The following is a 27,537-nucleotide window of genomic DNA, read 5'->3' as shown; positions in this document are numbered from 1 at the left end:
CACCTCTAATAGACCTATGCAACAGCAGTAAAAAAAGCCTTTAGTCTATAACTATTCAAGTACCCAGATTGTTATTCTGTCCTTTGATTTTAATGTATTGTGTAGTCCTTTATTATTATGCTAACTTTTATATATATAATTCAACAATGTAGACTGCAGCATATATTTACAATTACCCCTGAATTTACTTTATTGAATTAAGAAAAATAGTTCATTTTTTTTTCATTTTCTACCACAAGTGTGTTTGCATTTCTTTCATCACTTAATTGCATTTCTAATAATGCCAACAGGTGCCAACTTGTTAATTGACAGCACAGGTCACAGGCTAAGAATTGCTGATTTTGGAGCTGCAGCTAGATTGGCATCAAAGGGAACTGGTGCTGGAGAATTTCAAGGACAGTTATTGGGGACTATTGCATTTATGGCACCAGAGGTAAGATTTCATCTTGGGAAAAGGGATATTAACAACTTTTAACTTAACCTTTCTTTAATTCCATGAAACACTAATTTGGGAGAGTACATGAATATGAGAAGAGCCTTATTTAATCAAGTCAGAATCCAATTCTGTGTAGGCCAACTAGCCACCTATTTCAAAGAAACTCACAAGAACTGATTGAAATAGTTTTTGCCCTCTCAATATTCAGAGTTTGATTGACTTTGAATAATTTAACATTCATCTATCACCTATGGCAGAGGTGGGAAACATGGCTGGCTCAGGAATTCTGGGACTTGAAGTCCACAAGTCATAAACAGGCCATCGTTTTTCATCCTTGACCTAAGAATCAGGACATAATCTAAAGACATATGCCGCTTCTCCCCACCCCACCCCGTCCGCCCGCCCGCAGTGCTCTGCTTTCTGCCTGCCTGCCTGCCTTCGTTAATGGTTGAATCGGAACAGCTTCGGCTGAGTAAAAGAGGCTAATAGTTATTATTCTCAGCCGAAGCTGCTCCCAAACAACCAGAAACTAAGGCAGGCAGGCAGGCAGGCAGGCAGAATGGGACACTGTGGGATTGAAGCGCTGCGCGCGGTGGGAGTGGGGGTGAAACGGGCGCTTCGGAATAGCTGCGGCGACAGGAAAGCCCCCCGCTCTTTGAAGCAGTTTCTTCCTTGATGGTGGAGCAGCGAGAGAGCTAAGCCTCCTTCTCTTCTCTTCCCCCCCGTCCTTGCAAAAATTTTCTGCTTGAAACCGGTCCCTGGTACAAAGGTTGGGGACCACTGATTTACCTTATAAGTGGTAATAATATTAATAAAAATAAAGTTCTGAGCTACCCTTATTTTGCTTCAAAGTTTTTATTTAGAAATTTAATTTTTTTTTCCTGAAATTTCCCTCTTAAAATGAAGATGCGTGTTATACGCCTGTGCGTGTTATACGCCGATAAATACGGTACTTAATTTGTAGGGCAATGACAGCCATAATCATATCCCGATACCCTTGCTCAGTTTTTTCTTAACTTGAAATAGTTAATGAACTTGTCACCATAGTAATATGAAATGATGACCCAAATCAGGAAATTGCATCTATATTTTCAATCATTTATCTGATACCTTCTCTCTTGTATGTAGATACAAGGTTCTTTCATTATTAGTTTGACAAGCATCTTCCCCATTGCAATATTAGTGGACCAGCCTGATTTGTGACTATCCTTTAAGAACAAGTTACAAGTGAGCAATGCTGCTCATGTTTTAAGAAACATTGTTCTGGAAATACCTTGCAAAATACCTTGACTTGTCTGCTCTAATAGCACTGGCATTTTCTTTCTTTGCTGTCAAACAGAGTTTATGTTAGACAGCTGCTCTTAAACAAAGAATTGCTAAAAATACATAAATGATTAATGCACTTTAGGAACCACAAATAGTTCTCCATTTCCACATTCTCTTCAAAGCAAGTTAATGGGGCTACTGGTCTCACATGAACAAGTATTTAATTTTCATGGGATTTCTAAAATATAGCAAAAGCTGAAGAAAATCTATAAAATTGACATTTATGCTCTGATTTGGAATTTGCAAGTGTTAATTGTAAGAGTAATATTTTCAGGAACAGCGTTTTATGAATACTGAAATAAAGCAATCTGCCGTGACATTTTATGATGGCATCCTACTATTTTAGGCTAATCTCATGATAAAGCATTCTACACTTTTTTTAAAAAAGGTGTTCAATTGATGAATCAAAGTTACTCATTTATTTTTCCCCTCTTAGGTGTTGAGAGGCCAACAGTATGGCAGGAGCTGTGATGTGTGGAGTGTTGGCTGTGCTATTATAGAAATGGCTTGCGCTAAGCCCCCCTGGAACGCAGAGAAACATTCCAATCATCTTGCTTTGATATTTAAGGTAAAATGATCCATAAGAGAAAACGTGTAAAGCCTAGAGTTGAGGAAATGCACTAAGAACTTCTTCCATTCAAAGGCCACTGACATGCCCAGGAGTGCAGTGTAAATTTGTCATTAGAACTTGAGAGGAAAGGATTTTTCAGCAGATAGCTGGATTAGGCTAAATGATATTTGTGCACATAAACAGAAGGACGTGAAGAACATGATATATCCTTTTCAAAGGATGATTAGGGATCTCTTATATTTTGAAAGCATTCTTTCAGTTTGAGGGGGGGGAAATGTAATAGCCACATTATATGCAGGGTATTCCAATTTATTATTTTATTTCCAAAGGGGTATGAATAAATTCCAGTAGTTTAAAAAATAGCAGTTAAAAAGAAAAGAAAAACAGAAGAAATATGTTTTCCTTCCTTCCTGCCTACTGTGTCTCAGGGATTAATTACTGAACAGTCTGAAAATCTGTTGCAAAGTATGCAGATATCCTCCACCATAGACACATGTATTTATAGTGTCAATATATAGTCAATTCTCATGATTTTCGGTAGTTCTGTTCTACAAGTTGCCACAGACATTGAAGTTGTTGATACTGAAACCCCACCTGGGAATGTGTGTGTAAACAACTCAATTTTTTTCTGTTTTGCATATCCATAAATGATTGCAAAAGACCCAAACTCTTGATTTTGTTGTTACAAATAAATTTTAGAAAGTAGGCAAATTCATAAATATGGAATCTACAAATAACGAGAATCAACTGTGCTAAACTTAATGTGTACATTGTCAGCAGTGCAAATACTAAGATGCTCTGCAGAATATAATCTGTTGTTTTGGGCTTTTTGTGTAATAATTATTTTCTGTTTAATTGTAGATTGCTAGTGCAACTACAGCTCCAACAATCCCACTGCATTTGACTCCAGGCTTAAGGGATGTGGCACTTCGATGTTTGGAGCTCCAACCTCAGGACAGACCCCCAGCAAGGGAGTTGTTAAAACACCCAGTCTTTCGCACTATGTGGTAGTTGTAGAAACCTGGGGGTACACTGAACTTGATGCTACTGAAAATATAAAGTGCTGGTCTTCCTGTGCAGGTTAGCATAGCAATGTGTATTAATTGCTCTGCCAGCCTTAATTATATGTTTTGAGGACTTGAGGACAGTAGAGGACCTATATGTATGTGACTGACAAATCAAGATCTTGACATAAGTTCAATATGTAACATTTCACAAATTGTGCAGAAATATGTAAACTGTGCCTTTCTCAAAGATGTGTCTGTTCATGAACAGAGAAGCAATTCCTCTTTTAGATCTGCATGATTATTTAGTGGAAAACGTGATTTTTTTTTAAAAAAAAACTTTATTTCTTCAGAGATATTAGCAGTTGAGTGGCTAAAGAGCCATTTAAAAATGCATCACTATTTTTTTTCAGTACATGCAAATTTCAACAATCAATTTTAAAGAAAGTTCATGTCTACATTATGGTGAAGCTTGTTCTTTATGTGGAAAAAGAAAATTTGGATAGTTTTAAAATCACCTTTGCCTGCTTTAGAGTCACTAAGTATGGCACATGTTGTTCATTTACTTACTATTAGTCCTGTAACTGTCCTTTTGAAGTTACCACTGTGTAGTTTCATTTTATATTTTCTTCACATTCAGGGAAAAATGTTTTTAAAAGAAACCCAAATAGCTAGAATTAAGTTCAAGCTAAATATTGCTGGACAGCTTACTGTAAAAGAATATGGTTAAAATTGGTTTGAAACCTGCAATAAAATGCTGCCCTTGAGTCAGTGTTTTAAACAAGATGTGTTATTGGGGTAGGAGTGCACAAGTTTTTTTGAATAACAGAACTTCATAGCCAAGGACCAAGTGAATGTTCTGTTTCGAAGCCCTTTTTAATATCACAGCTCATGGTAAAATTGTGGTAGAAAGGAGTATTGTGTCATACTGCCTTCTGATACCCAACTTCTATTCTATTTAAAGCTGAAGCTTTAAATTCAGCCTTACTCTTAGCATTGCATTATGTTTGCTGTTTTTCCTGCTGTTTTCCTTATGCCATTTGTCATCTTATTACTGGGGCTGTGCTCTGATTTGGCGTGAACCCATTCAGATAAGGAGAAATACATCATGGGCACTTACTTGTAAAGAGCCAAACCTGAAACCCCCAAGAGCAGTTTCTACAAACTGTGACTTTATCCTCACAATAATAGCCTTTCCTGAAAATAGAATCCTATTTTGATTAAAACAAAAAAACAGGACAAGACACCCTTGCTTATTTAGGTGTCTTCTCTTGGAGAGGTTCCAAAATTGGGAATGAGTCAGTGGGCATGACATCGCAGCAATACAGGACAGACGAGACAACTTGTCTCATAACAAGCTGGCCTTGTGGCCTTGAAGCATGATCCTTGCACAGCCCCATCATTTACAGTTTGGATTATGGCAGGGTGGAAATATGAAAAATAAATACATAATAGTTGATAATTAAGTTATTGGGAACTATTTTTTAAAATGGAAAAGAGCCATTGAAAAACTTACTCAATGAAATTAAATAGCCTTGAAGAAATATTTTTGCACCAAGGATGCAGAACATCTTTTTAACAAATGAGTCATTGATTATTTCAATGGCAGGTTTTTAAATTCTGATGAATGGAATATTGAAGGAAAATGGCAGCTCTTCTTTTACTTTCTGGCAATTTTTTTGAAGTAAAGTTTTGACTGTGTTTAATCAACTTTTGTTAAAATAACTGTTCCAATTTTAACTCTTCAGAAGCCAGTTGAAATATTGATCAGAAATTATGATCAAATTATGATCAAAGGCTCAGGACAAACTTGATAAGCTATAATACTGTACAATTTAGGCAATGTACAATTTTTAAAAATTGGAAACAAAGTTAATAGAGGTTTACACAATGACCATGCTAAAGTTAATCAAGAGCAATGTCATTAACGGTGGATGTGTATTTCTTCTTGAAATGTTACATTCCTTTGCTTTTTTTATTATTGGGAGACTTTGAAGAGTTAAAAAAATCTAAATGTGAAGTTTTGTAGCTTTGTTTGTATTTGACTTGTTTCTTGACAGTTTAGAATTTGTCTTTATTCCAATCATATTGTTTTTAAGTCTCTTCTGTGCAAGCTTTAAAGGATGCATTCTTGCCAACTCATGTACTGGAAGATCGCTTGTCAGATAAATACCACTTTGGACTTAAATGTCAATTATATAAACTGACAAACCTCAGCTAATCAGTATTATCCTTGTAGTTCACCATGTCTTTCACATATCAAACTTGGACCACCTCTGGGTGTCTAAAAGCATTCTTCGAGTTTGTTTGCATTTTCTTCCGCTTGCTGGTAATTGTGTTTTTAAATGCAGATGTGATGTAATCTTATTTTCTTTGGATCAAAGCTGGACTGAAAATTGTATTATGTAATTATTTTTGTGCTCTTAATGTTATTTGGTACCTAAGTTGTAAATAATGTCTACTGCTGTTTATTCCAGTTTCTACTACCTCAGGTATCCTATAGATTTTCTTCTACCAAAGTTCATTTTCACATTGAAATTATATTTGCTATGTGACTGATTCCTAAGAGTTCCAGGGCTTAAGGGCACCTTACTGTGCAAGTAAATTTTAAAGATCTCTGGGTTAAGAAAATTTGGCTTCATTATATTCTTTGTTATTTTAAATATATCAAGATATTTTAATTAAAAGTTTTTACCCCTTTGAACAATTTTATAGTATAATTTGTACCTATTTTGGTGGTTTTGTCTTTATAGTAAATAAAAGATTTTGGACAAAACTTGTCCTTTTTTGATGGCAATTACCTTGACTTTATTACTTCCTAGAATTACTGTATTATATGTATTTTGCTTTAAGCAAACAAGATCCTGTCACTTTTTCTGTGGTCTGAAAAGTGCCTGCAAGTAAGGATGTCATTGTTTGTTTCTTGGTCTTAGAAACACTTTGTATTTGGAATAATTGCTATAACAAAAATCTAAACTGCTTTATCTACATATTCCTGTAGGGTAAGGATTCTTAAAGTTTCAAACCCATCAATGAATGTGACGCCCCATGAATTAAAAACTACTGATTTTGTTGGGGTTGCAGTGATAGAAGCTTGCAGCTTTATAAAATTGAATTTTTAATTGGAACTGGGAACTTGCTTTAGTTTTTCATAATTCTTGGAATTTGGATTTTATTTTTTAAGACTACCATGCTCATTCTTGTTTCATATTTATTTTGGATTGAAATTTGCTCTTTATAAAAGTAACTGCAGAAATTTCAGACTTTCCTGCTGGCTCATCCTGGCAGCGTGGAAGCAAATTCTAAGATCAATTCAGCTTTGAGTGTACATCTGATGGGCCTGTGAGATCTCACTTTATGGCTGTAGCTTCTGGACAAATTAGGTGCCCTATAAGATTATATTCAACCTTTCCTTGCCTCTTCTACCTATACGAGTTCTAACCAGAACAGGTCCTGTTTAGTGTTTTCAATTTCAGTCGTGTTAATATGGCCTTGAAGCCCAAAGCCCATACCTCCTATGTCTATAGCAGAATCTCTAAGCATTGAGGAGAGGGAAAATCATGAGGGCATCTCTTTCATAAAGAATGAAAAAGCTACTTTGCAGCATTTGCTGTTTCTCACATAGATGGCAGATGATTGATTAAGAGGTCTTGGCAGCAACATTCTGTCAGAATGCACACAGTGCGAAGTAGCATTTTACACATTTCTGATCTTTGTTGTAGGGTCAACCTATGGAATAGCATCCTTCAGAGTCAGATAACACATAATCAGAGTTGGAAGGTACCTTATAGGTCATCTAGTCCAACCCCCCACCCAAGCGGGAGTCCTATGTGGCTCCCATCCCAATGATATTCAGAAAGTCATTGGAAACCTGGCTATTATTCTCCAAGGGCTTGAAGTAGAGTGATTCTTGAGTCTTTATGCAAAATGTTCTTACATCTTCTGCATGTATGATTTGTATCTGTTTTTATAGTTTGGTGATCTGTAACTGTAAACTTACCAGAGTTGTTTAAGAGTTCTGTGGCCTTTAATTTGAAAGCAGGTAGCCCTTGACTTAAAACCACATTTTGGACTGAAATTTCAGTTGTAAGTCAAGTCAAATGTGACTGGACCTGATTTTACAGCCATTTTTATGGTACTTATAAAATGAATCACTGTGGTTGTTAAGCAAATCACATGGTCATTAAGCAAATCCAGTTTCCCAATAAAAAAATTGTTTTTGTCAAAAACCAGCTTTAAAAATGTTGCAAATTGTGGTCATGTGACTGTGTAATGCTGTCACTAGACAAAAAGATGAGCTTAGTGCCAAGTGCCCAAATTGTGATCACGTGACCATGAGGGTGATGTGAGTGAGTGTGAGTACAAGTAAAACACTTTTTCTGAGACTGCCATAGTAGCTATGAATCATCATTGAACAAACAGGTGTAAGTCAAGGACTACATGCATTTAAATAAAGCTCTCGAAGACAAATTGGAGGGCTGGGAAGGATGCTTACTCTGTTTGGCCACCTAGTGGGATGATAAGACTGCCAAGATTATCAGCTTCAGCTGAATGGAGGGTGACCAAGGGTCCAGGAGAGCACAGCAGTATTGAGGAATGTCTCCTTGGCTTCTTGAAGGAGTGTGCAAGAGGTGAAGCACTGCTGTTGTGATTCTTCAGCAAAAGAAGCCCCTTCGTAACCCTAACCTTTCTTTTAACTTTGCCCGAAGGCTGCTTGAATCCTACTGATGACAGGCAACCTCTTCCTGCACACATAGTACCTACCAAGTGAGACATTCTTTATATACAACACACAACACAGTCCAAAGGATCAGGTGAAGTCAACAAATGCAGAAGGCAGAATCTGCTATGCAGCAACCAACTAAGTGCTCTACTCAAAGGTCTGGGAAACCAAAAAGGGTATGTCTTATCACTTTTCAGAATTTCTCAACATGGTGTGACTTCTGGCTCCGAAGGCTTTTTTACATAGGAGGAAAGTAGAGAGTGCAGCTTGGCAGTACTCTGGTTTTTGTGAATATCTTGGATTTGTGACTCATACTATGTGACATAATTTGCCAAGCATTTTCTTTGTTTATTGAATTAATTTCCATAAAATATACCTGTGCCCACAATGATTGCCATGTTAAGTAACTGAAAAGCTGGAATGCAGCATTATATGAGATCAATTCAGTAGGCATTGACTGGTTATGTGCCTTCAAGTCAGTGTCAACTCTTAACAACTACATACATTTGTCTTCATCAATAGCTGCCTCTAACCTGGTCTCCCAATGCCTATACCCACTACCACTCTGCTGTTGATTCTCTTTCCTTCCACCTTTCCCTGTTTCTTTGCTTGCTTTTCTGCTAAAATATGGGGGGAACTATCCCTTTATTATTTATAACTAGTAAATAGTATTCATTCAATTTTCAGTTGACAGATGCAGAGGCTTACAATCTGAACAAAATATATATTTAAAAATACTGCAACAAAAAAATCAGAAAACGAACAAAACGAGAAAAGAATATCTCTGAAACACTTCGATTTTTTAAAAGTTTCATGAAGGTTCACATATATATTTTAAAATGAATAAATAAAATTGTTGATTAGCTGGTTGATTACATGATTACAGTAAAAAGCTGATCAAATTTCAAGGGGCAGGAAGTTTCATAGTATCTGCTCCACAACAAGAAGGAAAAAAAAAGTTCATGGGTCTTCATTCTCTTATTCAATTGAAAGGGGGGAACTACAGGTAATCCTTGACTTACAATCATAATGCAGCCAAAAATTTCTGTTAAGTGAAACATTTGTTAAGTGAGCTTCACCCCATTTTACGACTCAATGAATCACTGCACTTAATCAGTTAGTAACCTGGTTGCTAAGTGAATCTGGTTTCCCTATTAACTTTGCTTGTTGGAAGGTCGCAAAAGACGATCCACAAGATTTTGGCACACAGCAATGGTCCTAAATATGAACCAGCTTCCAAGCATCCGTATTTTGATCCCATGATTATGGGGGTGCTGCAAAGGTTGTAACTGAAAAACAGTCACAGGGAGCAGCAGAGCTGGTTGTCACACAGAGCGGTTGTACACTTTGGTCCCTTTTTTCAGGGCCGTTGTTGTAAGTCGAGGACTACCTGTACTAAAAAGTTCTAATTAGTTCAACTAACTTTCGAAAAATCAGGATTTTAACTCATAAACTTTCGTGCCAGCCAGCGCTGGCTGTTGCTACAAGCACTCCTAATCGCTAGGACCTCTCGAAAACTCCACTGCTCACAGGAGGCCTGACCGCGCAAGCCTTTAACCCGAAACCCAAGTATTCCGCTCCTAAGTAAGCCTGCAAAGAATGCGCGACAATTGTTGCCCACCATTCGGATCTGCCCCAGACTGGCACAGAAAGCAGAGCGCAAACTGGCTACCGAGATGGCCAGCATCCCTCCCTCAAACGCGTCCCGGGAAACTCTGCCCGTGTCGAGTTTGGTTCCGGAGGATGCTTTCCCCGAATTGGGGAGGCCGACAACTGGAGGGTTTGGGGGTTTTTGGGGGTACGAGAGGCGAGTTGGGATTAAGCGCTTTTATTTGGGGTTATGTCCCCCATCACGGCGAAGCATATGGGCGAAAGGCAGATTAGTCCCGTCCCCCACCGAGAAGTTAAGAGCCGCCTTCGAGATTGGCGGAAACACGTTCACACACACACTTTTATTCGCCCACTGCGGCGCGCCTTCTCCTGCTTTCGGGCGGCGGGGCGCTTTGCAGGCACGGCCCCGCCATGATAGGCAGGTTGCGGAGGAGCTGGGAGACCTACAAGTACCGCTTCGTGCCCTGGATCGCATTCAATCTCCGCCATAAGCGCAGGTGAGGGCGAGGGCCGCGTAAGGAAGGGCCTCGCTCGGCGGGGAGAACGATACAGAGAAACCGGGAACACCCTTTGCGGGATTCCTGCGGGCGCTGTTCGAAGGCTGCGGGATCTGGGCTGCGGAATTCCGAAGGATCGCATTACTGCCATCCCCTTCTCGCCAGAATTTTGCAACCGGATCGAAGCTTAATCTTTCTCTTTCTTCCTTATCCATATTACTAAACCTTTTCCTTCTTTCCTTCCTTCCTCTCTTTTCAGTACCAATATTCCCGCTTTCTGATATAAATCTTTGTTTTAACAATCTGCGCCCGTCTCTCCATATATGATGGTGTTGTTTTTTTTAAAGGCACATATTCTCTTCATAAGTACGATTAAGTAACTCATTAACTTTGAAGAGTAATTAAAACTCAAAAGGGAGAATTTCTGGTATATGAGGACGATTCTATACTGACAGCAGTTCACGTTTGGTTTAATTGGGTTTTTCTCTCCAACCTGTGTCTGATTTCTGAATTAACGGACAGGTGTCTGTAATAAGAGAAGTTTGAATTGGTTTTTGGTTTCCTTGAAAACTAATACATATAGCAAGATGAAAATGTTTGGTTTAATATACTGAGTAAAGTTGTAGGGAATTGCAGTCTTATATTTTCACACTCAAAGAATTTTTATTGTCTAATAGGATACTAATGCTTGCAACTGAGATTTATGAAACATGTTTATTTTATAAACATTTCTCTTCGACACTGATCACAAATTATCAGTTTTAAATTGGGGGGGGGCGGGAGGAATTTGCCCTACAATATCCTACTCTTAATCCAGTCATCAATAGTATAGTAGATTATAGTGAGTAATTAAGTCTTTGTTTGAAATATGTTTTCATTAGAAGTGATTCTTGTCCCTACTTTTCCTCACTCGGAGGCAAAGGTGATATCTATTAAATACAAATTAATCATAACTGCCAACTAAAGGAGTTGAAACAGGGAGAATGATGTGCATGTTTGTGTAGCTCACAAATTTAGAGTACCATATGGATTGTGGGCATTTTGATTTCATCAATACTTGGAGAGGACTAACAGAACTGCTGTTGCATCCCAAGGAGACCAGAGATTGTAATTCCACATCTGTGAACTCTAGTCACTATGGGGATATAGTAATTTGCAGATAAGAGGTAAGTTGTAACTGCTTTGCTGGCTACATTGACTAAGGCTATGATTCTCCCACAGTATCTGTCTGAATGGTTCACTCTGGTATTGAAATAGTGTCACCTATTGGAACCTTGGAATGTGCCTCCTCCATAGTAGGGCCTGCCCTCTGGAATGTGGTTCCCCTGAAATTCAAACTTCCCCACCTACTGGGATTTTGAAGGGCCTGGCTTTTTCTCTAACCCTTTGGACAGGATGATTGATGCAGTGGTGGGATTCAAATTTCTTTACTACCGGCTTGGTGGGCGTAGCAGGGGAAGAATAATGTAAAATCTCCAGTCAGAGGTGGTATTTGCCGGTTCTCCAAACTATTCAAAATTTCCGCTACCAGTTCTCTGGTCAGAACCTGCTGAATACCATCTCTGGATTGATGTCTCTTCCTTCCTTTTTCTTCCCTCTGCCATTGTTCTGACCCAAACCTCATTCAAATCAAATAAACACAAAGTATATATAAAAGCAAACCTTTTTAATGCATCTCTGAATTCTGTTCATTCACAGCAAAGACTCATTAAAACTAAATAAGAGCAATCCCTTTCAAGGTTATGAAAGGCTGCCAAGAATACAAGATTAATTGCAGAGAAATATTCTAAACCAAAAGTCTCCAAACACGAACCAGAACAGACAGGACTTCCACAAGAACTTGAAGTTGAAAGAACTTCTTTGCTTCTTGCAAAGAACCCAACTCCTGAGGGCTGGATTTTATCCCTTATGGGAAGGGCCATCACCTTGCAGCTTTACTCCCGAGTCGCCCTTGCTGCTGCAGCTGCTCTTTCCTTCGAGGAGCCCTGCGCGCACTGGGCACAGGCTCCTTGGGGTCCTCTGCATCACTGTTGCCAGACTTCACAAGCTCCGAAGGCAGCACCCCCCTCTCCGATAGTGCTGGCCCCATACCTGCATCACACGCAGGCCCCTCATGTGAGTTCACGTACTCAGAGATCACTGTCATACGCACCTGCTGCCGGCGAACCACAACAACCATCATTGTCCCTTTGACTTGTGCTGTTTTTATGTTTCGGTATTATTCTTCGGGTTTTAAAACATATTTTAACAATTGTAAGCTGCCCAGAATCACTGGGAATTGGATAGCATATACATTGAATACATCATCTTCATTATCAGCTAGTAACTTTGTTAACATCTGAAATTTAGAGAAACTGCTGTGGGCCATATATCACAATTTAGCTAATTAGAAATTGTACAACTACAAATATATCAATTTTATTCTAAAACAAGGGAGTCTCCTATCCTTGGTCTGCCAATTTGCCACTGTGTGCGGGCAAAATCATTCCCCCAGCATTGCGATCCCCACCACCTTCTGGAGCCGAAAAGGTTGGGAAATGCTGCACTGAAGCTTTTGTTTTGTTTTCGCCTCTGGTGGGAGAAACACAAGCCACTGAGACAGCAAATCAGTCATTTGCCTAGGAATCTCAACACAAGACAGATGAGATTACAAACTATTTTTCCAGACCAGCCATTCTAGGGTTTGTTTTTTTTAAGGTAGTTTGGGGGAACACAGGACCTTTTCAGGCATTAACAGGTGCGCTGAGGAGAATCCAGTTAAGGTCCCTGGCCTAGATGATGTATAGGAGTGGACATCCTGTCTATCTGTCTATGTTTGATATCACACTAGCCATGTTTTGGAAATTATAATCATTAACAATTTAACAAAATTTTCTTATAAAAAAAATAAAAATATTTCTGTATGCTTCCTTCCCTACAAATTTATGGAATTTTAAACCGTGACAATTCTTTTGCTTACTTTTTCCTCCTATCTTACTTCAGGACTTTGCGGTTTGTGCCAGAAGAATCTAAAGACAAAATTGCTTCTGATGAAAATGTTCTTCAAACATTACTGAAAACATTTAGATCTTTGTTTGTGAATGACTTGAACAGACAAATGTGCCTTTTGGACCTAATTCCAGAAATTAAATTGAAATATCCAGAAATACACTCAGTGCAATCCCAAACAATACCCAAAGCAATATCCAACGATCAAGAATGTCAAAGAGCCCTTAATCCAGAAGAAGTTCTGTTCAGTACACTAGGATTCAACATTATTCGACAACCCAGTTCACTGGAGTCAGCTGGAATAGGAGTTTTTGTAGCAAAAGGGTTTGTTTCAGAAGGAACAGTCGTATCAATGTATCCTGGTATGGAAATATTATTTTCATATAAATTCATATAGAAACCGCCTTACATTTCATTCATCAGGTAGTGCAGCAGATCATAGCTTTAGGTTTAATCCTTGATTTAATGTTTATATGTGGAGGACACTTTAGAAGGTTTGGGAAGGTGGATGGATGGATAGGTGGGTAGATGGATGGAAGGATGATTAATGGTTTCATGTCTTAATAAAGCAACCCAACTGTTTGCAAGCCACAAACTCAACACTTTCTGAATTGAGTCCTGGATTCCAGCTTCAAAATCTTGCCCACTGGGTTGTAGTTATTCTCCTTGATATGAATTAACGGTCCAATGCCTTTATTTAGTTTTCTGGGCATTACCAATTTGAAGTAAGTGAGGACTGTTACCTTTTGTAGCTGTCTGTTAACAGATGCCCTGCAAACTAATCAACTTCCATTGCTTAAGTGTTTCCCAAGTGTTTTTCACTTGATTCTGTTTTTTAGGATTGCCAATACTATTTTGACAGGGCCAAATTTACTACGATATGTACTTTTCTAAAAAAAAAAATAGCGCACTTTTGTCCTGTTATTATGCAGCCATTACCACTTCAGTCACCCCTGAGAAAGTGGGGGAGATGGCATCAATGGCATCTTTCATATTGACATTACTATTCATTATAATACTAATCAGTATTATAAATTAGTAAAATAAGACCAGTGTGATATGGTAGATGTAGGCAGTCCTTGACTTATGGCCACAATTGAACCCAGATTTTTTGTTGTTAAATGAGACAGTTTTTAAGTGAGGGTTAGCCCATTTTATGATCTTTTTGTCACCGTTGTTAAGTGAATCACTGCAGCTGTTAAGTTAGTAACACAGTTGTTAAATGAATCTAGCTTCCCCACTGACTTTGCTTTCCAGAAGGTTGCAAAGGTTAACATGACACCCCCCCCCCCAGAACACTGTAACCTTCATAAATATGAGCCAGCTGCCAAGCATTCAAATTTTCTTGATATGACCACATGGATGCTGCAATGGTCATAAGTGTGAAAAATAGTCATTTTTTTCAGGACCATTGTAACTTTGAACGGTCACTAAATGAACTGTTGTAAGTTGAGGACAACCTGTACTCATATACTCAGATTTCAACTGCAGGAACCTGTGTTCAAATCCTTATTCAACTGTTCCTTCAACAGTTGTTACTCTTCAGCTTAGTGTGTCTCAGAAATCATGTACAAAACCCCTTGGAAATAGGTGTGATTCAGCAGTTGTAATAAAGTAAAATGGTATTTAATCCATGTCAAAATTCAAAGAATATTATGCTATTGAGACAAAAGTTAAGTTGTTGCTCCATTGAAGAATAGCTATGTTTAATTCATTACATATAGATAAGAAATATATACATAAGGATCTAAAATAGCTGCTTTTTTAAAAAAAACAGGTACAGTCTATGAAAATCATGAACCCATCTTTTTTCAATCCATTGGCAATCCATTTATATTTAGGTGTATCGATGGTGTACTTATTGATGGAAATAATAGGGGAATCTCAAAGGCTATATACAGGTAAGGCATACTAGCATTGAGTAAATATTAATATAAATAAGGAGCAATTAATAATTATTCCTAATGTTTATACCTTATAAAGTTCAGGTAGTATTCAATATGCTACTGAGGAAGAGCTGTGGATCTTCAGAATACAAAGTGTGTATGAAATAACTAAATTGAAGCCTTTGGGATATCTAGTTGCTGATTTTGCCTTGCAGAAAAAGAAAAATCCACAAATTAAAGTTGTAACAGGAAAGCTCAACACAGCTGAAAGTTGAATATATTACATATTGGCAGAGTAAGTAACTGTGAATTGAGATCGTCCCAAAAGTGCTTTTTCAAGAGGCAACTGGTCTTTCTGGTTTTTCTTTGAAGATGTTTCACTTCTTATCCAAGAAGCTTCTTCAGCTCTGCTGAAGAAAAACCAGAAAGTCTAGTTGCCTCTTGAAAAAGCACCTTTGGGACAACCATGACTTGGATGACTGGGAATCTCCATAGACGTTTATGAATTGAGATGGGAGTAAAATTGGAGACTTTCAATCAAGATCAAATTGTTTTCTTCTCAGACATGAAAAACAAGGAATGGTATTTAATTACATAATTAAGACAACGTAATTAAAGACAATACCAGGTTATTATGCAATGAACAACTGATTAATACTAATTAGAGAATCTTGTATGGCATTGTCTAAATTTATTTATATTGGCCACCCATCTTATCACATGGTAACTCTGGGCAGCTTATAATCATAAGTTTATGATTTATGCCTCAACCACTAATGCAGAAAAAGAGGTTGATGAATTTAATGATCAAATGTAAGATGAAAGTGACAGAATATGCAAGCAAAATATGCTGCTTGTAACTGAAAACTACAATGCCAATGTTAGAAATGTTCAAGGCATAAATGCCGAGACTCAAATTATCATACTTTGGACACATTATACAAAAACCTAGCTCTGTGGAAAAGACTAATGCCGGAAAAGGAAGGAAAGAATTAAAAGAAGAGGATGACCAGCAGCAAGGTGGATGGACACCGTTGTGGTGATAGGTGCATTTTTGTAAGGACTAGGTTGGGAACAGATCATCCTGGAGAAGAATTGATGGCACATAATCAAGCAATCAATAATCAGTAGGGTTTGTGTATTTGTGTTTTGTGTAAGTGATGTGTACCGTGTTTCTCCAACAATACGGCCTCACCCAATAGGAAGTCCCAGCATGTTTTATAGGCATAAAATGAAATTAAGCCCCTCCCCCCAAATTAAGGCCTATATTAAACATACGAAATGGGGGGAATGGCAGAGGGGGCTTGCCGTTAGGAAGTACTTTTGTTGCATAGCCGGATATGGTGCTGCCTGTGTTGACCTCGGGGTTGGTGGGGCACTTATGCGTGGCCAGTCAGGGCTCCTCCCTGCAACTGGGACCAGCGGAGGCACTCGGCTTCAGGCGCTCCTGTCGCCGCCTTCCCAGGCATCATTCGAAAGCAAAGCCCATTCTTTTAAAAACGATGCCCTACTACGACAAAGCCTCCCCTTCCTGACAGGGCAGCCCAACCCCACGTGGAGAGGCGAATCTCCCGGGGCCTCAGCACAGGATCGGTCCAGCCCGGGAGAAGCACCCAGCCACCATCCCTGCCTGGTGCCAGGCAGAGCGCGAAGAGCTTCGCCTGGGGTGCCCAGTGCAGCTGACAGGTGGCCCCTCCTGCCCAGCAGTGGAGCTCTTGCCAAGGCAGCGAGCGCCTTCCCGCTGGGCCCTCCGCCATCCCGCCAGGGCCGCGCCGGAGCCAGGTGGGCTGGGCAGAGCTGGGAAAGTGAGCCGTGGGTGCACATCCGCCTGCCAAGTGAAAGAGCCGGGCCGACCCAAGCTTGGCTTCCCAAGTCCCTCCAGCCCGAACCTGAAGGGGCCACCAGGAGAGGCTGCCCGAGGCTGTAATAGCGCCCACCCATCTGCAGACAGGGAGGAAAGGCGATGGCAGCGCTGCTTCCCTGGCCGGCGGGTCCAGCGGAGAGATCCCGAAGCCGCCCGTCCTTTCCACCCCTCGCCCAGACCGTCCCCATCCCCACACATCTCCAAATGTGCCTGCAGCTCCAAACGCTGTAGCCGCACGGGCATCAGGCAAAGGCGCTCACCCGGTGGGGCTCAGCTCGGAGGGGGACGTGGCATGGGCCGTCGCCTTGCCTCCTTATCCAGGGATGGGTGGGCGCTATCACTACCTCGGGCGGCCTCTCCCGGTGGCCCCTTCAGGGTCGGGCTGGAGGGACTTGGGAAGGAAGCCAAGCTCAGATCGACCTGGCTCTTTCGCTTGGCAGGCGGGCGCGCACCCATGGCTCACTTGCCCGGCTCTGCCCAGCCCACCTGGCTCTGGCGCGGCCTTTGTGGGATGAGCGGAGAGCCCAGCGGGGAAGCACTCGCCTTGGCAGGAGCTCTGCCACCAGGAAGGAGGGCCCGTCTGTCAGCTCTGCTGGGCACCCTAGGCGAAGCTCTTCACGCTCTGCCCGGCACCAGGCAGGGATGGTGGCTTGGCGCTTCTCCTGGGGTGGGCCGATCCTGCGCTGCGGCCCCAGGAGATTCACCTCCCCACGTGAGGTTGGGCTGCTCTCTCAGGCAGGGGAGGCTTTGTCGTAGTAGGGCGTCGTAAAGAGTGGGCTTTGCCTTCGAATGATGCCCGGGAAGGCTGCGAAGGAGCGCCTGAAGCTGAGTGTCTCCGCCGGGCTCCGGTTGCAGGGAAGAGCCCTGGCTGGCCCCACGTGGCTGCGCGAAATTCCGCGTGGCTGCGCCAAACGCCGCGGCATTGCTCTAAATGCAGCATGGGGAGAAGGGAAAGCAACAGTGGCGGAAGGTCTCCCGATACGAAGTGCCCCACCAACGCCGAGGTCAACATCCAAGCCGTCGCCGCCCGCCCACCCGAGGATGCAAGGGTGGGTGGAAATTAAGTCACCCCCAAAAAGACAGCCTAGCCATTTTTTCGAGGGTCAAAAAAAAACAAGGCCCGGCCTTATTTTGTGAGAAACACGGTATTGCGTGTATGTCTCTTGTTAAATGTTTCAACATTTAAGCTAACAAATAAAGCACACTTATTTCCTGGTGCTGCAATTTCTGGCCAAGATAATTGCTAATAGGTAGTTGGTGGATAAAATGCTATTTGTATTGATTTCTACAGGATATAATAAAATAACAGAATGACAGGAGTGCATATACGTTATTTTCTTTCCTTTTTGTTGGAGAGGAATCATAGTGGCAGTTCAGAGTAGGGCACTAATTGAATGCAGTTTCTTGCACTCTTCATCTGAAGGACAGGATGATTGACACATGCTATGTTTTGACTGTACTCAGCATTTTGAGACCAGCAAAAAAGACAGTTATTCTAGTAGCTCAGCATGCAGATTTTCAGAATTAAAATTCTAATTCTTTTAATTTAAAAGAATCTAAAACAAGTCATTAGTATCACACCATCTCTGCTATAGTTTGCAGAAACAAATATTTAGCTCCACCATTGAAAGGATGTATATCTGTTGGGTACGGTAATTCAGCTCTAGCAAGTGAATCAGTGGTAGGATTCAAATATTTTTACTACCAGTTCTGTGGGCGTGGCTTGGTGGGCGTGGAAGGGGAAGGATACTGTAAAATCTCCAGGCAGAGGTGGTATTTGCCGATTCTTTGAACTACTCAAAATTTCCACTATCGGTTCTCCAGAACTGGTCAGAACCTGCTGAATACCATCTCTGAAGTGAATGTAATTTGTAACTGTCCAAGAAGCAATCAAAAAAGAATGTTATGGCTGATGTTATAATATCATTTAGGTCATGCAGCAAAAGAGATCAAATTGGTCCTTTAAAAATGTGCGATGTCTTTTGGCTTACAACTGCTATGCACAATCCATTGGCTGTGGGACAATATGTCAATAATTGTTCATCAGGTAAGGCCAATTTTTCTCCTTTGGTTAGATTTAAAAATTGAAATTGTTATGCATGTTGTTAGTCTGCCTAAATATTGTCAGTGGGTTTTCATTTATAGTTTCTGCAAATAGTGGAGGTTTATTCTACATCAGAGAAACGTCTATTCATCTCCTGAAGAATGGCTTAGATAGTAAAGGGATTGTTTACTTGAATAAATTCAGAAATATATTAATATTCCCTTCTTCGCTTAAGATATTTTTCTTTTTCCATCAGAAAAAGAAGCAAATGTTTGCTATCAAGAACTGAACATACCTAAATGTTTTCCGGTAGAATTTAAACAGTATCTTCCAAACATAAACTATAGCCATGAAATAGAAAGGTGAGAAATTTGTATTTTTGAATATTTCTGGAATAATTTAATAATTTAAATAGTTAAGCATTCTCAAATATTTGAAGTAGGATATGTCAAGATTGTAACAGGAAAATTTGCTTGTGTTGTTAAAAATATCAATGCACAATTGAGAGACCATCTTCTTTTTCTGCAATATTCAATCTGCAGGCCCTTGAGATGTGTGGTTTTGGTAGCTCTCCGAAATATTGGCCCAGGAGAAGAACTTTTTTCGAACTATTACACAGTTATTTCTTGATGGTCAACTACGGATTTTTACAGTGATTAAACCAAATGTGGTATCTTTTAACAAAGAATACAAAAATTTTATTGAGAGTTAGGTCATGGCTTCAACTATATATTTACTAAGTCAACTTTGTTGGGTTTTTTAAATAGCCTATCTGAAAGCTTTGGTTGAAATTTAAACTTTGTGGATTAATATGGGACATAACTTATTTGGGAAATGCTTGCTACACAAACACCAGTACAAGAGTTGAAATAAACAGCGTTCCCCAGTGTACCTGGCTCCAGCATAGAGACTTCATGTTGTTCATTGTCTCCCTCTGTTGTCTTTTAAATGTATTGGATTTAACACATTTCATATTTTGAGTTTTGAATGGCTTTATCATTTCTTTTACTATTGTTAAAAGAATTTTGTCCATTTAGTTAACTTAAAAAATATAAACCAAAAAATTGCTTATACTTTAGTTGTTATACATTTTATAGACTTGATATGTAATATATATGGTAACATACATGTCAGATTACTACCTTTTTATGAAAAAATATGTTCTGTCTGACACTCACAAACAGAAATAACAAATCCACGTGCAGGCTGCACTGCAATTCTTTGGAAAGAGGAACTCTCACCCATCCATTCTCTAGACTTATAGCTGCAGAAAGTCATTATAGTTGAATCCTTATTCTCATCAACAGTCCTTGGAATTCTGTACAGAAAAGATTTAGATGAGTAGATAAACATTTTGCTTTCAAATAAATGAGTTTTGAGATCGATTTTGATACATTAAATCCAATAAAATGACATAGAAACAAAACTGTTAAAAGTAGATATTGTGTCCATTTTAAACTATTTTTAAAGATATGGAATTTAGGTAGATTTCTGAAAACTTTTTTCCAGTGTGATTGCAACAAATACTACATTAATATCCCCCATGTAATGAATTAATATTGTTGAGGGCTGTTGATATATCTATATTTTCTGTAGAAAGTTTTTGATGAGTACTACCTATCGCACATTTACCAAATTGCATTGCAAATGCATCATTATGTTGATTTTGAAATGTCATAGCTCAAAAATAAATTGCTTAATGCATATATTTTTGAAGTCCACTTCAATACTTTTAAACTGTAATCTTATTAAGTTTTTCTTGATGTTATTCCCATTAAAGTTAATGAAGCTTACCTCTGATACCTAAGAACACCCAATACATTTGTTCAACTTTTTTTTTTAGGTCATGTGTATAATAATATAAATCAGGGGTTTATCATGTTTTGCGGGTTCAGGTATACAATTACATCCCATTTATTTAATAATATTCCTTCCATCACATTAGAAATCACAATTCAGAGAATTTTAGAGAATCTATAGAGACTATAGCTTGTCAAATAAACATATCCATGTCATGAAAAGAAAAGTGTAATATGTTTATGTGATTACTTTCCCGGACGCTTCCCAGATACTTCGCCAGATGTCAGCTCAGAAGAGGATGAACCAGTTCAAGGCACATCTGGAGGGGAATTGGTCAATGGCTCCAAGCAGTTGTCTGAAAGGGCTGAAGCACAGCTGCAGCAGGACATCCCTGAGGCTTTAGGTGGGGAAAACATGCAGCTGCAGCTGGTCAGTGATGAGGAACTGCCTTCTGCACTTGATCCAAGAACATTTAGGGCAGAAAAAAGGCAGGAGCAGAGATCAGCCTGATTACTCATGAGGAAGCAGCCTTACCCCTCTTGATAGGCTGCACCAGAAACTGGCTATTTAGCACAGCAGATAGATGGAAGCAATGTTAGGAATGTGTTTGTTTCCTTGCTGTGTGTTCTTGCCTTGAACTTTGGATCATCTCTCTTCAGCTGTTGCCCTTGCCTTTGCCTGTAGATTTGCCTTTGTCTTGGGACCTTGCTTTTGCCTAGGGACTTGGGACTTGCCTTGAGGACTGGTGTTGGCTTGATTTGGGTAGCCTGTGGAACTTATTGGGGTTGAGCTAGTGCCAGCACAGGGAATTGCTGAAATACAATTCAGTCTTGGAAGCCTTAATAAAGACTCCTTACACCTGTGGTGTGTCTGCATGCATGAGTAGGACAGCAGAGTTTACAGTGGATACTGCTCCAACTGTTCTGAAATTTCATTACAGCAAATTAAACTTTGGGCAGGTAGTGTTGCAACTCATTAGTAGTTATGAATGCTTTAATCTATTAGATGCTGCACTAATCAAAACACAAAAACCCCACTCCAAAAGCCAAAAAGTTATGACTGGTATCATTCTCAAGGACTATCATGTTTGTAACACTGTAAGTGATATAACATGGATCTTCATGCCTAACTGCCATGGTGCAGGAAGGTCCTCCGTAAAGTGTGAAAAAATAGGAACATAAGCAGCATAATAGTACCAGCTTGATCCTTTGTTCCTTTCTATATGGACATCTGTTGGAATACTGTTTTCAATTTCTTCTCGACAACAGGTCATATTGATCCTTTTTACAAGTGGCACATCCTTTTTCCCATGGTCTTTTCAATAGTATTAATATAGATTTTGTCATTCAGTTTCCATTTCTTGTCAGTTGCAAATGGAGTATTTGATAGCACATTTTAAAAATCTTTGTCCAAAGACTGTCTAAAGGGACAAATAACGTTGCAGGAGAACTTTCATAGGAGAAAAAAAGGTTTCCAGACATTTATTTCTGGAACTGTACACCAGATATTAAAATACAACAAATACAAAATAATGTTCAAAAAAAAGTGTTTATGTACAAATATTAAAACCAATGCGACAATAGCAACTTCTTTTTAAGCATCAGATATTAAAACTGGTTGCGATTGCCACTAATTTATGCACAGGGTGAAGCAATTTGAACCTAGCAATGGTGGACATGATTGACTGCAGTCCTCAACTGGCCTGAAGCAATAACTAGAATATGCCACTCCCATGGGAAATCATAATCATGATTATTTGCACATTCACTTTCCCATTTATAGATACTGTGCTTGTAACACTGGGCAGTCTTCTAGTGGCTAGGCTATCCACTAATTTACATTCAAAGAGTTTGTTTCAATTAAATAGTATCACTAATGCACTACTGGATGTGAAGTTAACATGGATCCAATTATTGGTTTTCAAAGAAAAACTGCACAAAATCTAACAGTACAGAGCTCAATACTTCGGAGAATATAATGCAGTCTGTAGGTAAGATTGGCCTGTCTACATAAAGAAGAAAAATGAATACTTAAAAAGCTATCAATGAGAGGATGAAATGGCTAACAAAAGTTGAAGTATTGCTCTATTGCAGCACCAGTTGCACATCCAAGTGAATCTGATGTTCTTTTGGAGTTCCTGTAAGCGATACTTCTACAAACTGCAAATGCCCACCATGAATTTTTGGTTTATACGAATGGATTGAGAACAAGGGAGAACAGAGAATATACTCCGCAATGAACAAAGAAGTCATCACAGTTTGTTAGAAGAATTGTGCTTTACCTATAATGAATCAATGCAATGTAGTTTTCACATGGCTGCAATTTAGCCAGCTTCATTTGGATTCAAACGCAATTCTTTTAATAAACAGTAACAATTTCTCCAGTAAAATGTTTAAAATAGAGAGAAACAGTTTTAAGTCCAGCTTTTAAAAAGAAAAATTCAATAAATAGCTATTTTACATGAATAAAGTCATAGTGGTACAAATTTATGAATGTCACATCAAGCATGCACAAAATGTTACTATACACAGAAGTAGTCAGAAAATATTGAAATAGATATCTAAAAAGATATGCAGAATGTACATATTTACATAATCTTGCAAATTATTGCCTCATTTTTAACAAGGAATTAAAAGTAAACATTATCAGCTAGCTAGCCAATAGGCTAAATTAGATCAGCAATTAAAAATCTATTAAAACTAGCCAGAATTCATTGTTCTCTCATACCATTTTTAGAATTTTGGTCAAAAGTCTTTATTAAATAACTAAAGTGTCCATTTAACTTGCTGACAATCAAAACTTTAGACGAGAAACTAGACTGTCTCGGTCTTCATTAAGACCCCAGCAATGCATAGATAAACTGAACATATAGTACTGCATCAGTTGATGAGAATGGGTGTGTTCATTTAAGTGCAACTGGTATAAGCATTCATACATTTTGTGTGATGATTTTTATACAAACCAGCCACTGGAAAAACCCATACAATGAATGTATAACAAAAGGAAAAAATACGGCCAGTATTTTACAAAATTAAATAAGATGTGTTGAGTAAGAGAAAACCCCCACAAGATACAGCATTCAGCACAAATTACAGCAACAGGAAGCTGACAATTTGACTGAAAGTATCAGAATATGACCCAGGGCCAAGGCTACCATTATTGTGTACTGTATTAGACTGACAAGTTTCAGATGTATATTTTACAACATATCACCATTAACATATATATGTGGTAATTTAATTCTTAGAATGGTTAAAATGTGCTATTTGAGAAACTCAAAACTTTTGATAGTGATTCCCAGCACTCTGCTGTTGCTCAAGATGCTGATACAGTCTGTAGAAATATAAAGTACACTCCTTTTGAATTATTAACCAAGGTGTCCTTTTTTGATATACAACTATGAAGCAATTTACTATCAGTACTGAAAAAAAACCTTAAAATCAGTTGTAACAAAATTAAATATAACATTGGCAAGTTTTATAATTGATTATCAGTTTTAGTGAACTTTCACAAATCCTTCAACACAGAACAATCTTGTCAAAGATTTCTCTCTGGAATATTAATATACTTAAGTCTGAATAAATTCAGGAAGAAAACTACACTAATGGCTGAAAATGATTCAAAGACCCATTGCATCATCACCATCTATTAATCTATAATTTTTCATGCTATTTTGAACTGCCATGTTCTGAAGTAAAGACAAACCCCAAGATGTAATTCATTAGAGGAATGAGGAAATTGTATCATTCTTAGTGGCTTTAAGCAGTGTTAGATAATACTTGATGTTTTCAGATTCTATTCCTCAGAAATATAGATATCCTCCACCCCAGCTCGAACAATACACATTTTTTCAGCCAATATGTTAAAAGTACACAAAACCTTTGGACAGTATAACTATTTTTGTATAAGGTAGCCGTGGCCTGTAAGAGCATCTAAGCTTCTCCTCAGACTTTGCTCTTACTGTCTTTTGTGCTAGTATCCACCAAGATGAATCTGTTGTTTTGTAAACTGAAGTGCTCTGGTTTAATATCAGATGACAGAAGCTTCCATTTTAAAATATCCTTGTGTAGTTGTGCAGTTTAAATTAAAGAAATGTTTCCCTGCTTTTGATTTATTTTAAAATGCTACATTAAGCAAGGATCAGAACTTGTACCTGTAAACAAATGTTATTCCACTGCATCCATTAGGGCAGAAGCAACCTAGAACAAAAACCCATTCTATTAAGTTCAGAACTTCTGTGCTGGTTTTGAGACAGCAGTCTCTCTACGGTTTTAAAAAGAAAGGAAGCAGAGTTTAAAGCTGCATCACATAGTTCTCTTAGTCCCGAACTCTGCTAGATATTATATGAAGTTTCCACATTTATGGATTGGAAAAAAAAGTGAAATTATTCTTGATAAATCAAGATATAGTTCTGTACATAAAGACATCACTGATGTCATATAGTTCAAACTTCCAGTGAAAGACTAAGCAAACCTGATCAACTCATCAAGTTTACCACAAACTGCCAACAGTGTTCAGTCTTTAATTTGCTGCTTGAATTCATTCTGAATGGAGGGCAGTGTGCTGATGTAACGCATGGGCACTGATAAAACCATTTGTCTCATTTGCCGATAGACTGCTGAAGTCAGCTACCGAGACCGCCATTTTGGCACTGGTAATATGATGTGTATGATTCTCAAAATCAACAGCCAAGTTGTTCACTGAAACTTCATTCATGAAGGACTCCGGGACTGCAATTCCCATTTTCAATCTCTTGGCAGGCCTTTCAGATTCTTCACTGCACATGTTCATGGTGTTTAATTCAGAATGATAAAATCCAGTTTCAAATAAATTAAAACAATCACTTTCACCATTACTAGGTAAGTTAAGCAAATCTTCTGTTACGACAGGCACATGATTAACTGCTGTTCGGGGCAAACTGTCCAGAGAAGGGAAGGCGTCTTCTGAGTTCACATCTGTAGAATGGCAGACTGTAGCTACGCTGTTGGTCAGTGCTAGAAGACAGAAAAAAAGATGTTGTACAAGATGTAACCATTTCCCCGACCTATAGTCATACTAAGCTCTTCTAATTTACCTTTTAATTTACCTGTCAAATCATTGGCAGTGATCGAATTCAGGAGGCTTAGTTGTTGATCAGGAATGGGCTCTAGTCTATTATTTGACATTATGGCTGAAGAAACGGCACCACCTAAAGCTTCTGCTTCATCTACCAACCGATCCATATAGTCCCTTCAAGAAAGTGATGATAGAGAGGTTATTTAACAAAATCCATTTGGAAAGTATAATGATGTACTACTATTGTGAGAAATTCTAAAAGGTCTTAAGCACAAATCTTCTTCCAAAGTCTTTCAACTTACGTGACTCCAGGATGGTGGTTGTACCTCTTTTTTCCAAATCTTGTTTGTTGAGCAAAGTAATCATATCGTTCAGATTTCTTCCACATGTAATAAAATGCTACACATTCAGCAACTGTCCTGGTCCTCACCTAAAGACAGAAAAAAATAGGCTTAATGCTTGTGGTAAATTCTTATGGGGAAAGAGTACAAATGATCAAACACTTGACAAATTGTTAATACTTGGAAAACTATGAATTACTGGTTTGATTCCAGTATGATACCCCTGCAAATATATCAACTGTTAGCACTGAAGCAAGGAATGAATTTACTACAGATAGTCTTCAATCTATGACCATTTGTTCAGCAGCTGTTCAAAATTCAACAACAGTGCTGGAACAAAAGGACATAAAGCAGTGCAGCACACTCTTGATTTCATGTGTGGTATGCATGGGCCTTCCCCAAATGCCCCCATACTCCTTATCTTAGACTCTACCAACTTAAGACCCACAAAGTCACTTAATAACTGCAATTGGGAAAGCTGAGAGAGCAGTCATGATGTGTCACTTAACGACTGCTTGCTCAAGAACTGAGATTCTGCTCACAATTGTGATCATAAATTGAGAACTATCTGTAATGTAAAATGGTGGTTTTCTGTCCAAGTATTTTAAGTTTGTTATAGCATGTTCCAATACAGTCTTTATCTTCTTTCTTAACCGGATGGCTAACAGAAAGCACTCTCCTCTAAATATGGGTTAAATCTTACTCAGGTATTCATAAATTTAATCTACTACACATCTATACTACACATTAAGTGGCAAAATCAGAACTATAATCTTATTTAATCGACGAAAGCTATAATTGTCCCAGACTGTAGGATTCAAGAACTTCCTACAGAGTGGTTTGGTGGTATGCACATACAATACAGTTTTACAGTGCACAAATTACAAAGAAAATCTATGTTTAATTTTTTTTGCCCAAAGCACTTAATTCTTATAAGAGTAATGCTAAGTGAGGGGGTGAGGGGGAATCTAAAACAATTTTTTTATCTCTTAAAATACTTTTTTAAATAAAATGTCATAGTTTTAAATATATTTTTATAGATTTGGTTAAGCCTCAGAGTTCCAGAATTTGGATGATTCACAATTTAGAGAGAGAGGGAGAGAGAGGGGGGAGGGGGGAGGGGTTAGGGTTGGTAAAGTTTAGGTTGGTAAAGGACCCAGATTGTTGGGGGCAATATGCTGACTTCGTAAACCGCTTAGAGAGGGCTGTAAAGCACTGTAAAGTGCTATCTTCAGATTTAGTTGCTCATGTCTTGCGTAACTAGCCAAAGAAACCAGAATTTATACTGTAGAGAACTCCATCCACTTTCCTAGGCTCAATTTCCAAGGAACCCCAGACTACAACAAAGGACATCACCTCACTTAACACAGTGGAGTCAGCCCATCTGATGA

General features: G+C 38.8%; 3 protein-coding genes across 18 annotated transcripts in view; 2 read left to right on the top strand and 1 right to left on the bottom strand.

Moving 5' to 3' along the window:
• MAP3K1 (mitogen-activated protein kinase kinase kinase 1) overlaps positions 1-6,134 on the top strand; it is a 62,068-nt gene extending 55,934 nt beyond the window's left edge. The window contains exons 18-20 of the mRNA XM_026670494.2: positions 291-433; positions 2,199-2,330; positions 3,195-6,134. Coding sequence (XP_026526279.1) covers positions 291-433; positions 2,199-2,330; positions 3,195-3,344 — 425 coding nt within the window. The 3' untranslated portion in view covers positions 3,345-6,134. The remainder of the gene's footprint in view (positions 1-290; positions 434-2,198; positions 2,331-3,194) is intronic.
• Positions 6,135-9,986: 3,852 nt separating this feature from the next.
• On the top strand, positions 9,987-20,658 carry SETD9 (SET domain containing 9). 2 transcript variants are annotated; one of them, XM_087958411.1, is made up of 7 exons: positions 10,059-10,168; positions 11,263-11,334; positions 13,151-13,518; positions 14,934-15,057; positions 18,838-18,953; positions 19,207-19,312; positions 19,493-20,658. In XM_087958411.1, the coding sequence occupies exons 3-7, from the start codon at positions 13,266-13,268 to the stop codon at positions 19,578-19,580; spliced, it is 687 nt and encodes a 228-aa protein (XP_087814537.1). In that variant the 5' UTR covers positions 10,059-10,168; positions 11,263-11,334; positions 13,151-13,265; the 3' UTR covers positions 19,581-20,658. The 2 variants fall into 2 exon arrangements, with proteins under 2 accessions (XP_026526281.2, XP_087814537.1); XM_026670496.2 differs by lacking the exon at positions 11,263-11,334 and having other exon boundaries at positions 9,987-10,168.
• Positions 20,659-23,167: 2,509 nt separating this feature from the next.
• Positions 23,168-27,537, bottom strand: part of MIER3 (MIER family member 3) — a 28,190-nt gene continuing 23,820 nt past the window's right edge. For 10 of the 15 annotated variants that reach the window (XM_087958399.1, XM_087958401.1, XM_087958407.1 and 7 more), the window contains 3 exons: positions 26,108-26,235; positions 25,837-25,979; positions 23,168-25,744 (listed from right to left, as the gene is read on the bottom strand). In XM_087958399.1, coding sequence (XP_087814525.1) covers positions 25,290-25,744; positions 25,837-25,979; positions 26,108-26,235 — 726 coding nt within the window. In that variant the 3' untranslated portion in view covers positions 23,168-25,289. Of the gene's footprint in view, positions 25,745-25,824; positions 25,980-26,107; positions 26,236-27,537 lie in introns of all 15 variants that reach the window. The other 5 variants (XM_087958400.1, XM_026670503.2, XM_087958402.1 and 2 more) reach the window with 1 other exon arrangement.

Source organism: Notechis scutatus, chromosome 2 (genome assembly GCF_049901735.1).
Source record: "Notechis scutatus isolate UNSWTSFEM ecotype Mainland chromosome 2, rNotScu1.2, whole genome shotgun sequence".
In the NCBI taxonomy this organism is placed as follows: domain Eukaryota; kingdom Metazoa; phylum Chordata; class Lepidosauria; order Squamata; family Elapidae; genus Notechis; species Notechis scutatus.
Note: the sequence above shows the minus strand (reverse complement) of the source record. Positions and strands in the feature narration are given on the sequence as shown.

Coding starts and splice junctions, on each gene's coding strand:
- SETD9 (XM_026670496.2), top strand. CDS start 10,083: ATGATAGGCAGGTTGCGGAGGAGCTGGGAGACCTACAAGTACCGCTTC. Junction 13,519..14,933: donor AGTCGTATCAATGTATCCTG/GTATGGAAATAT, acceptor TAAAAAAAACAG/GTACAGTCTATGAAAATCAT. Junction 19,313..19,492: donor TATAGCCATGAAATAGAAAG/GTGAGAAATTTG, acceptor TTCAATCTGCAG/GCCCTTGAGATGTGTGGTTT.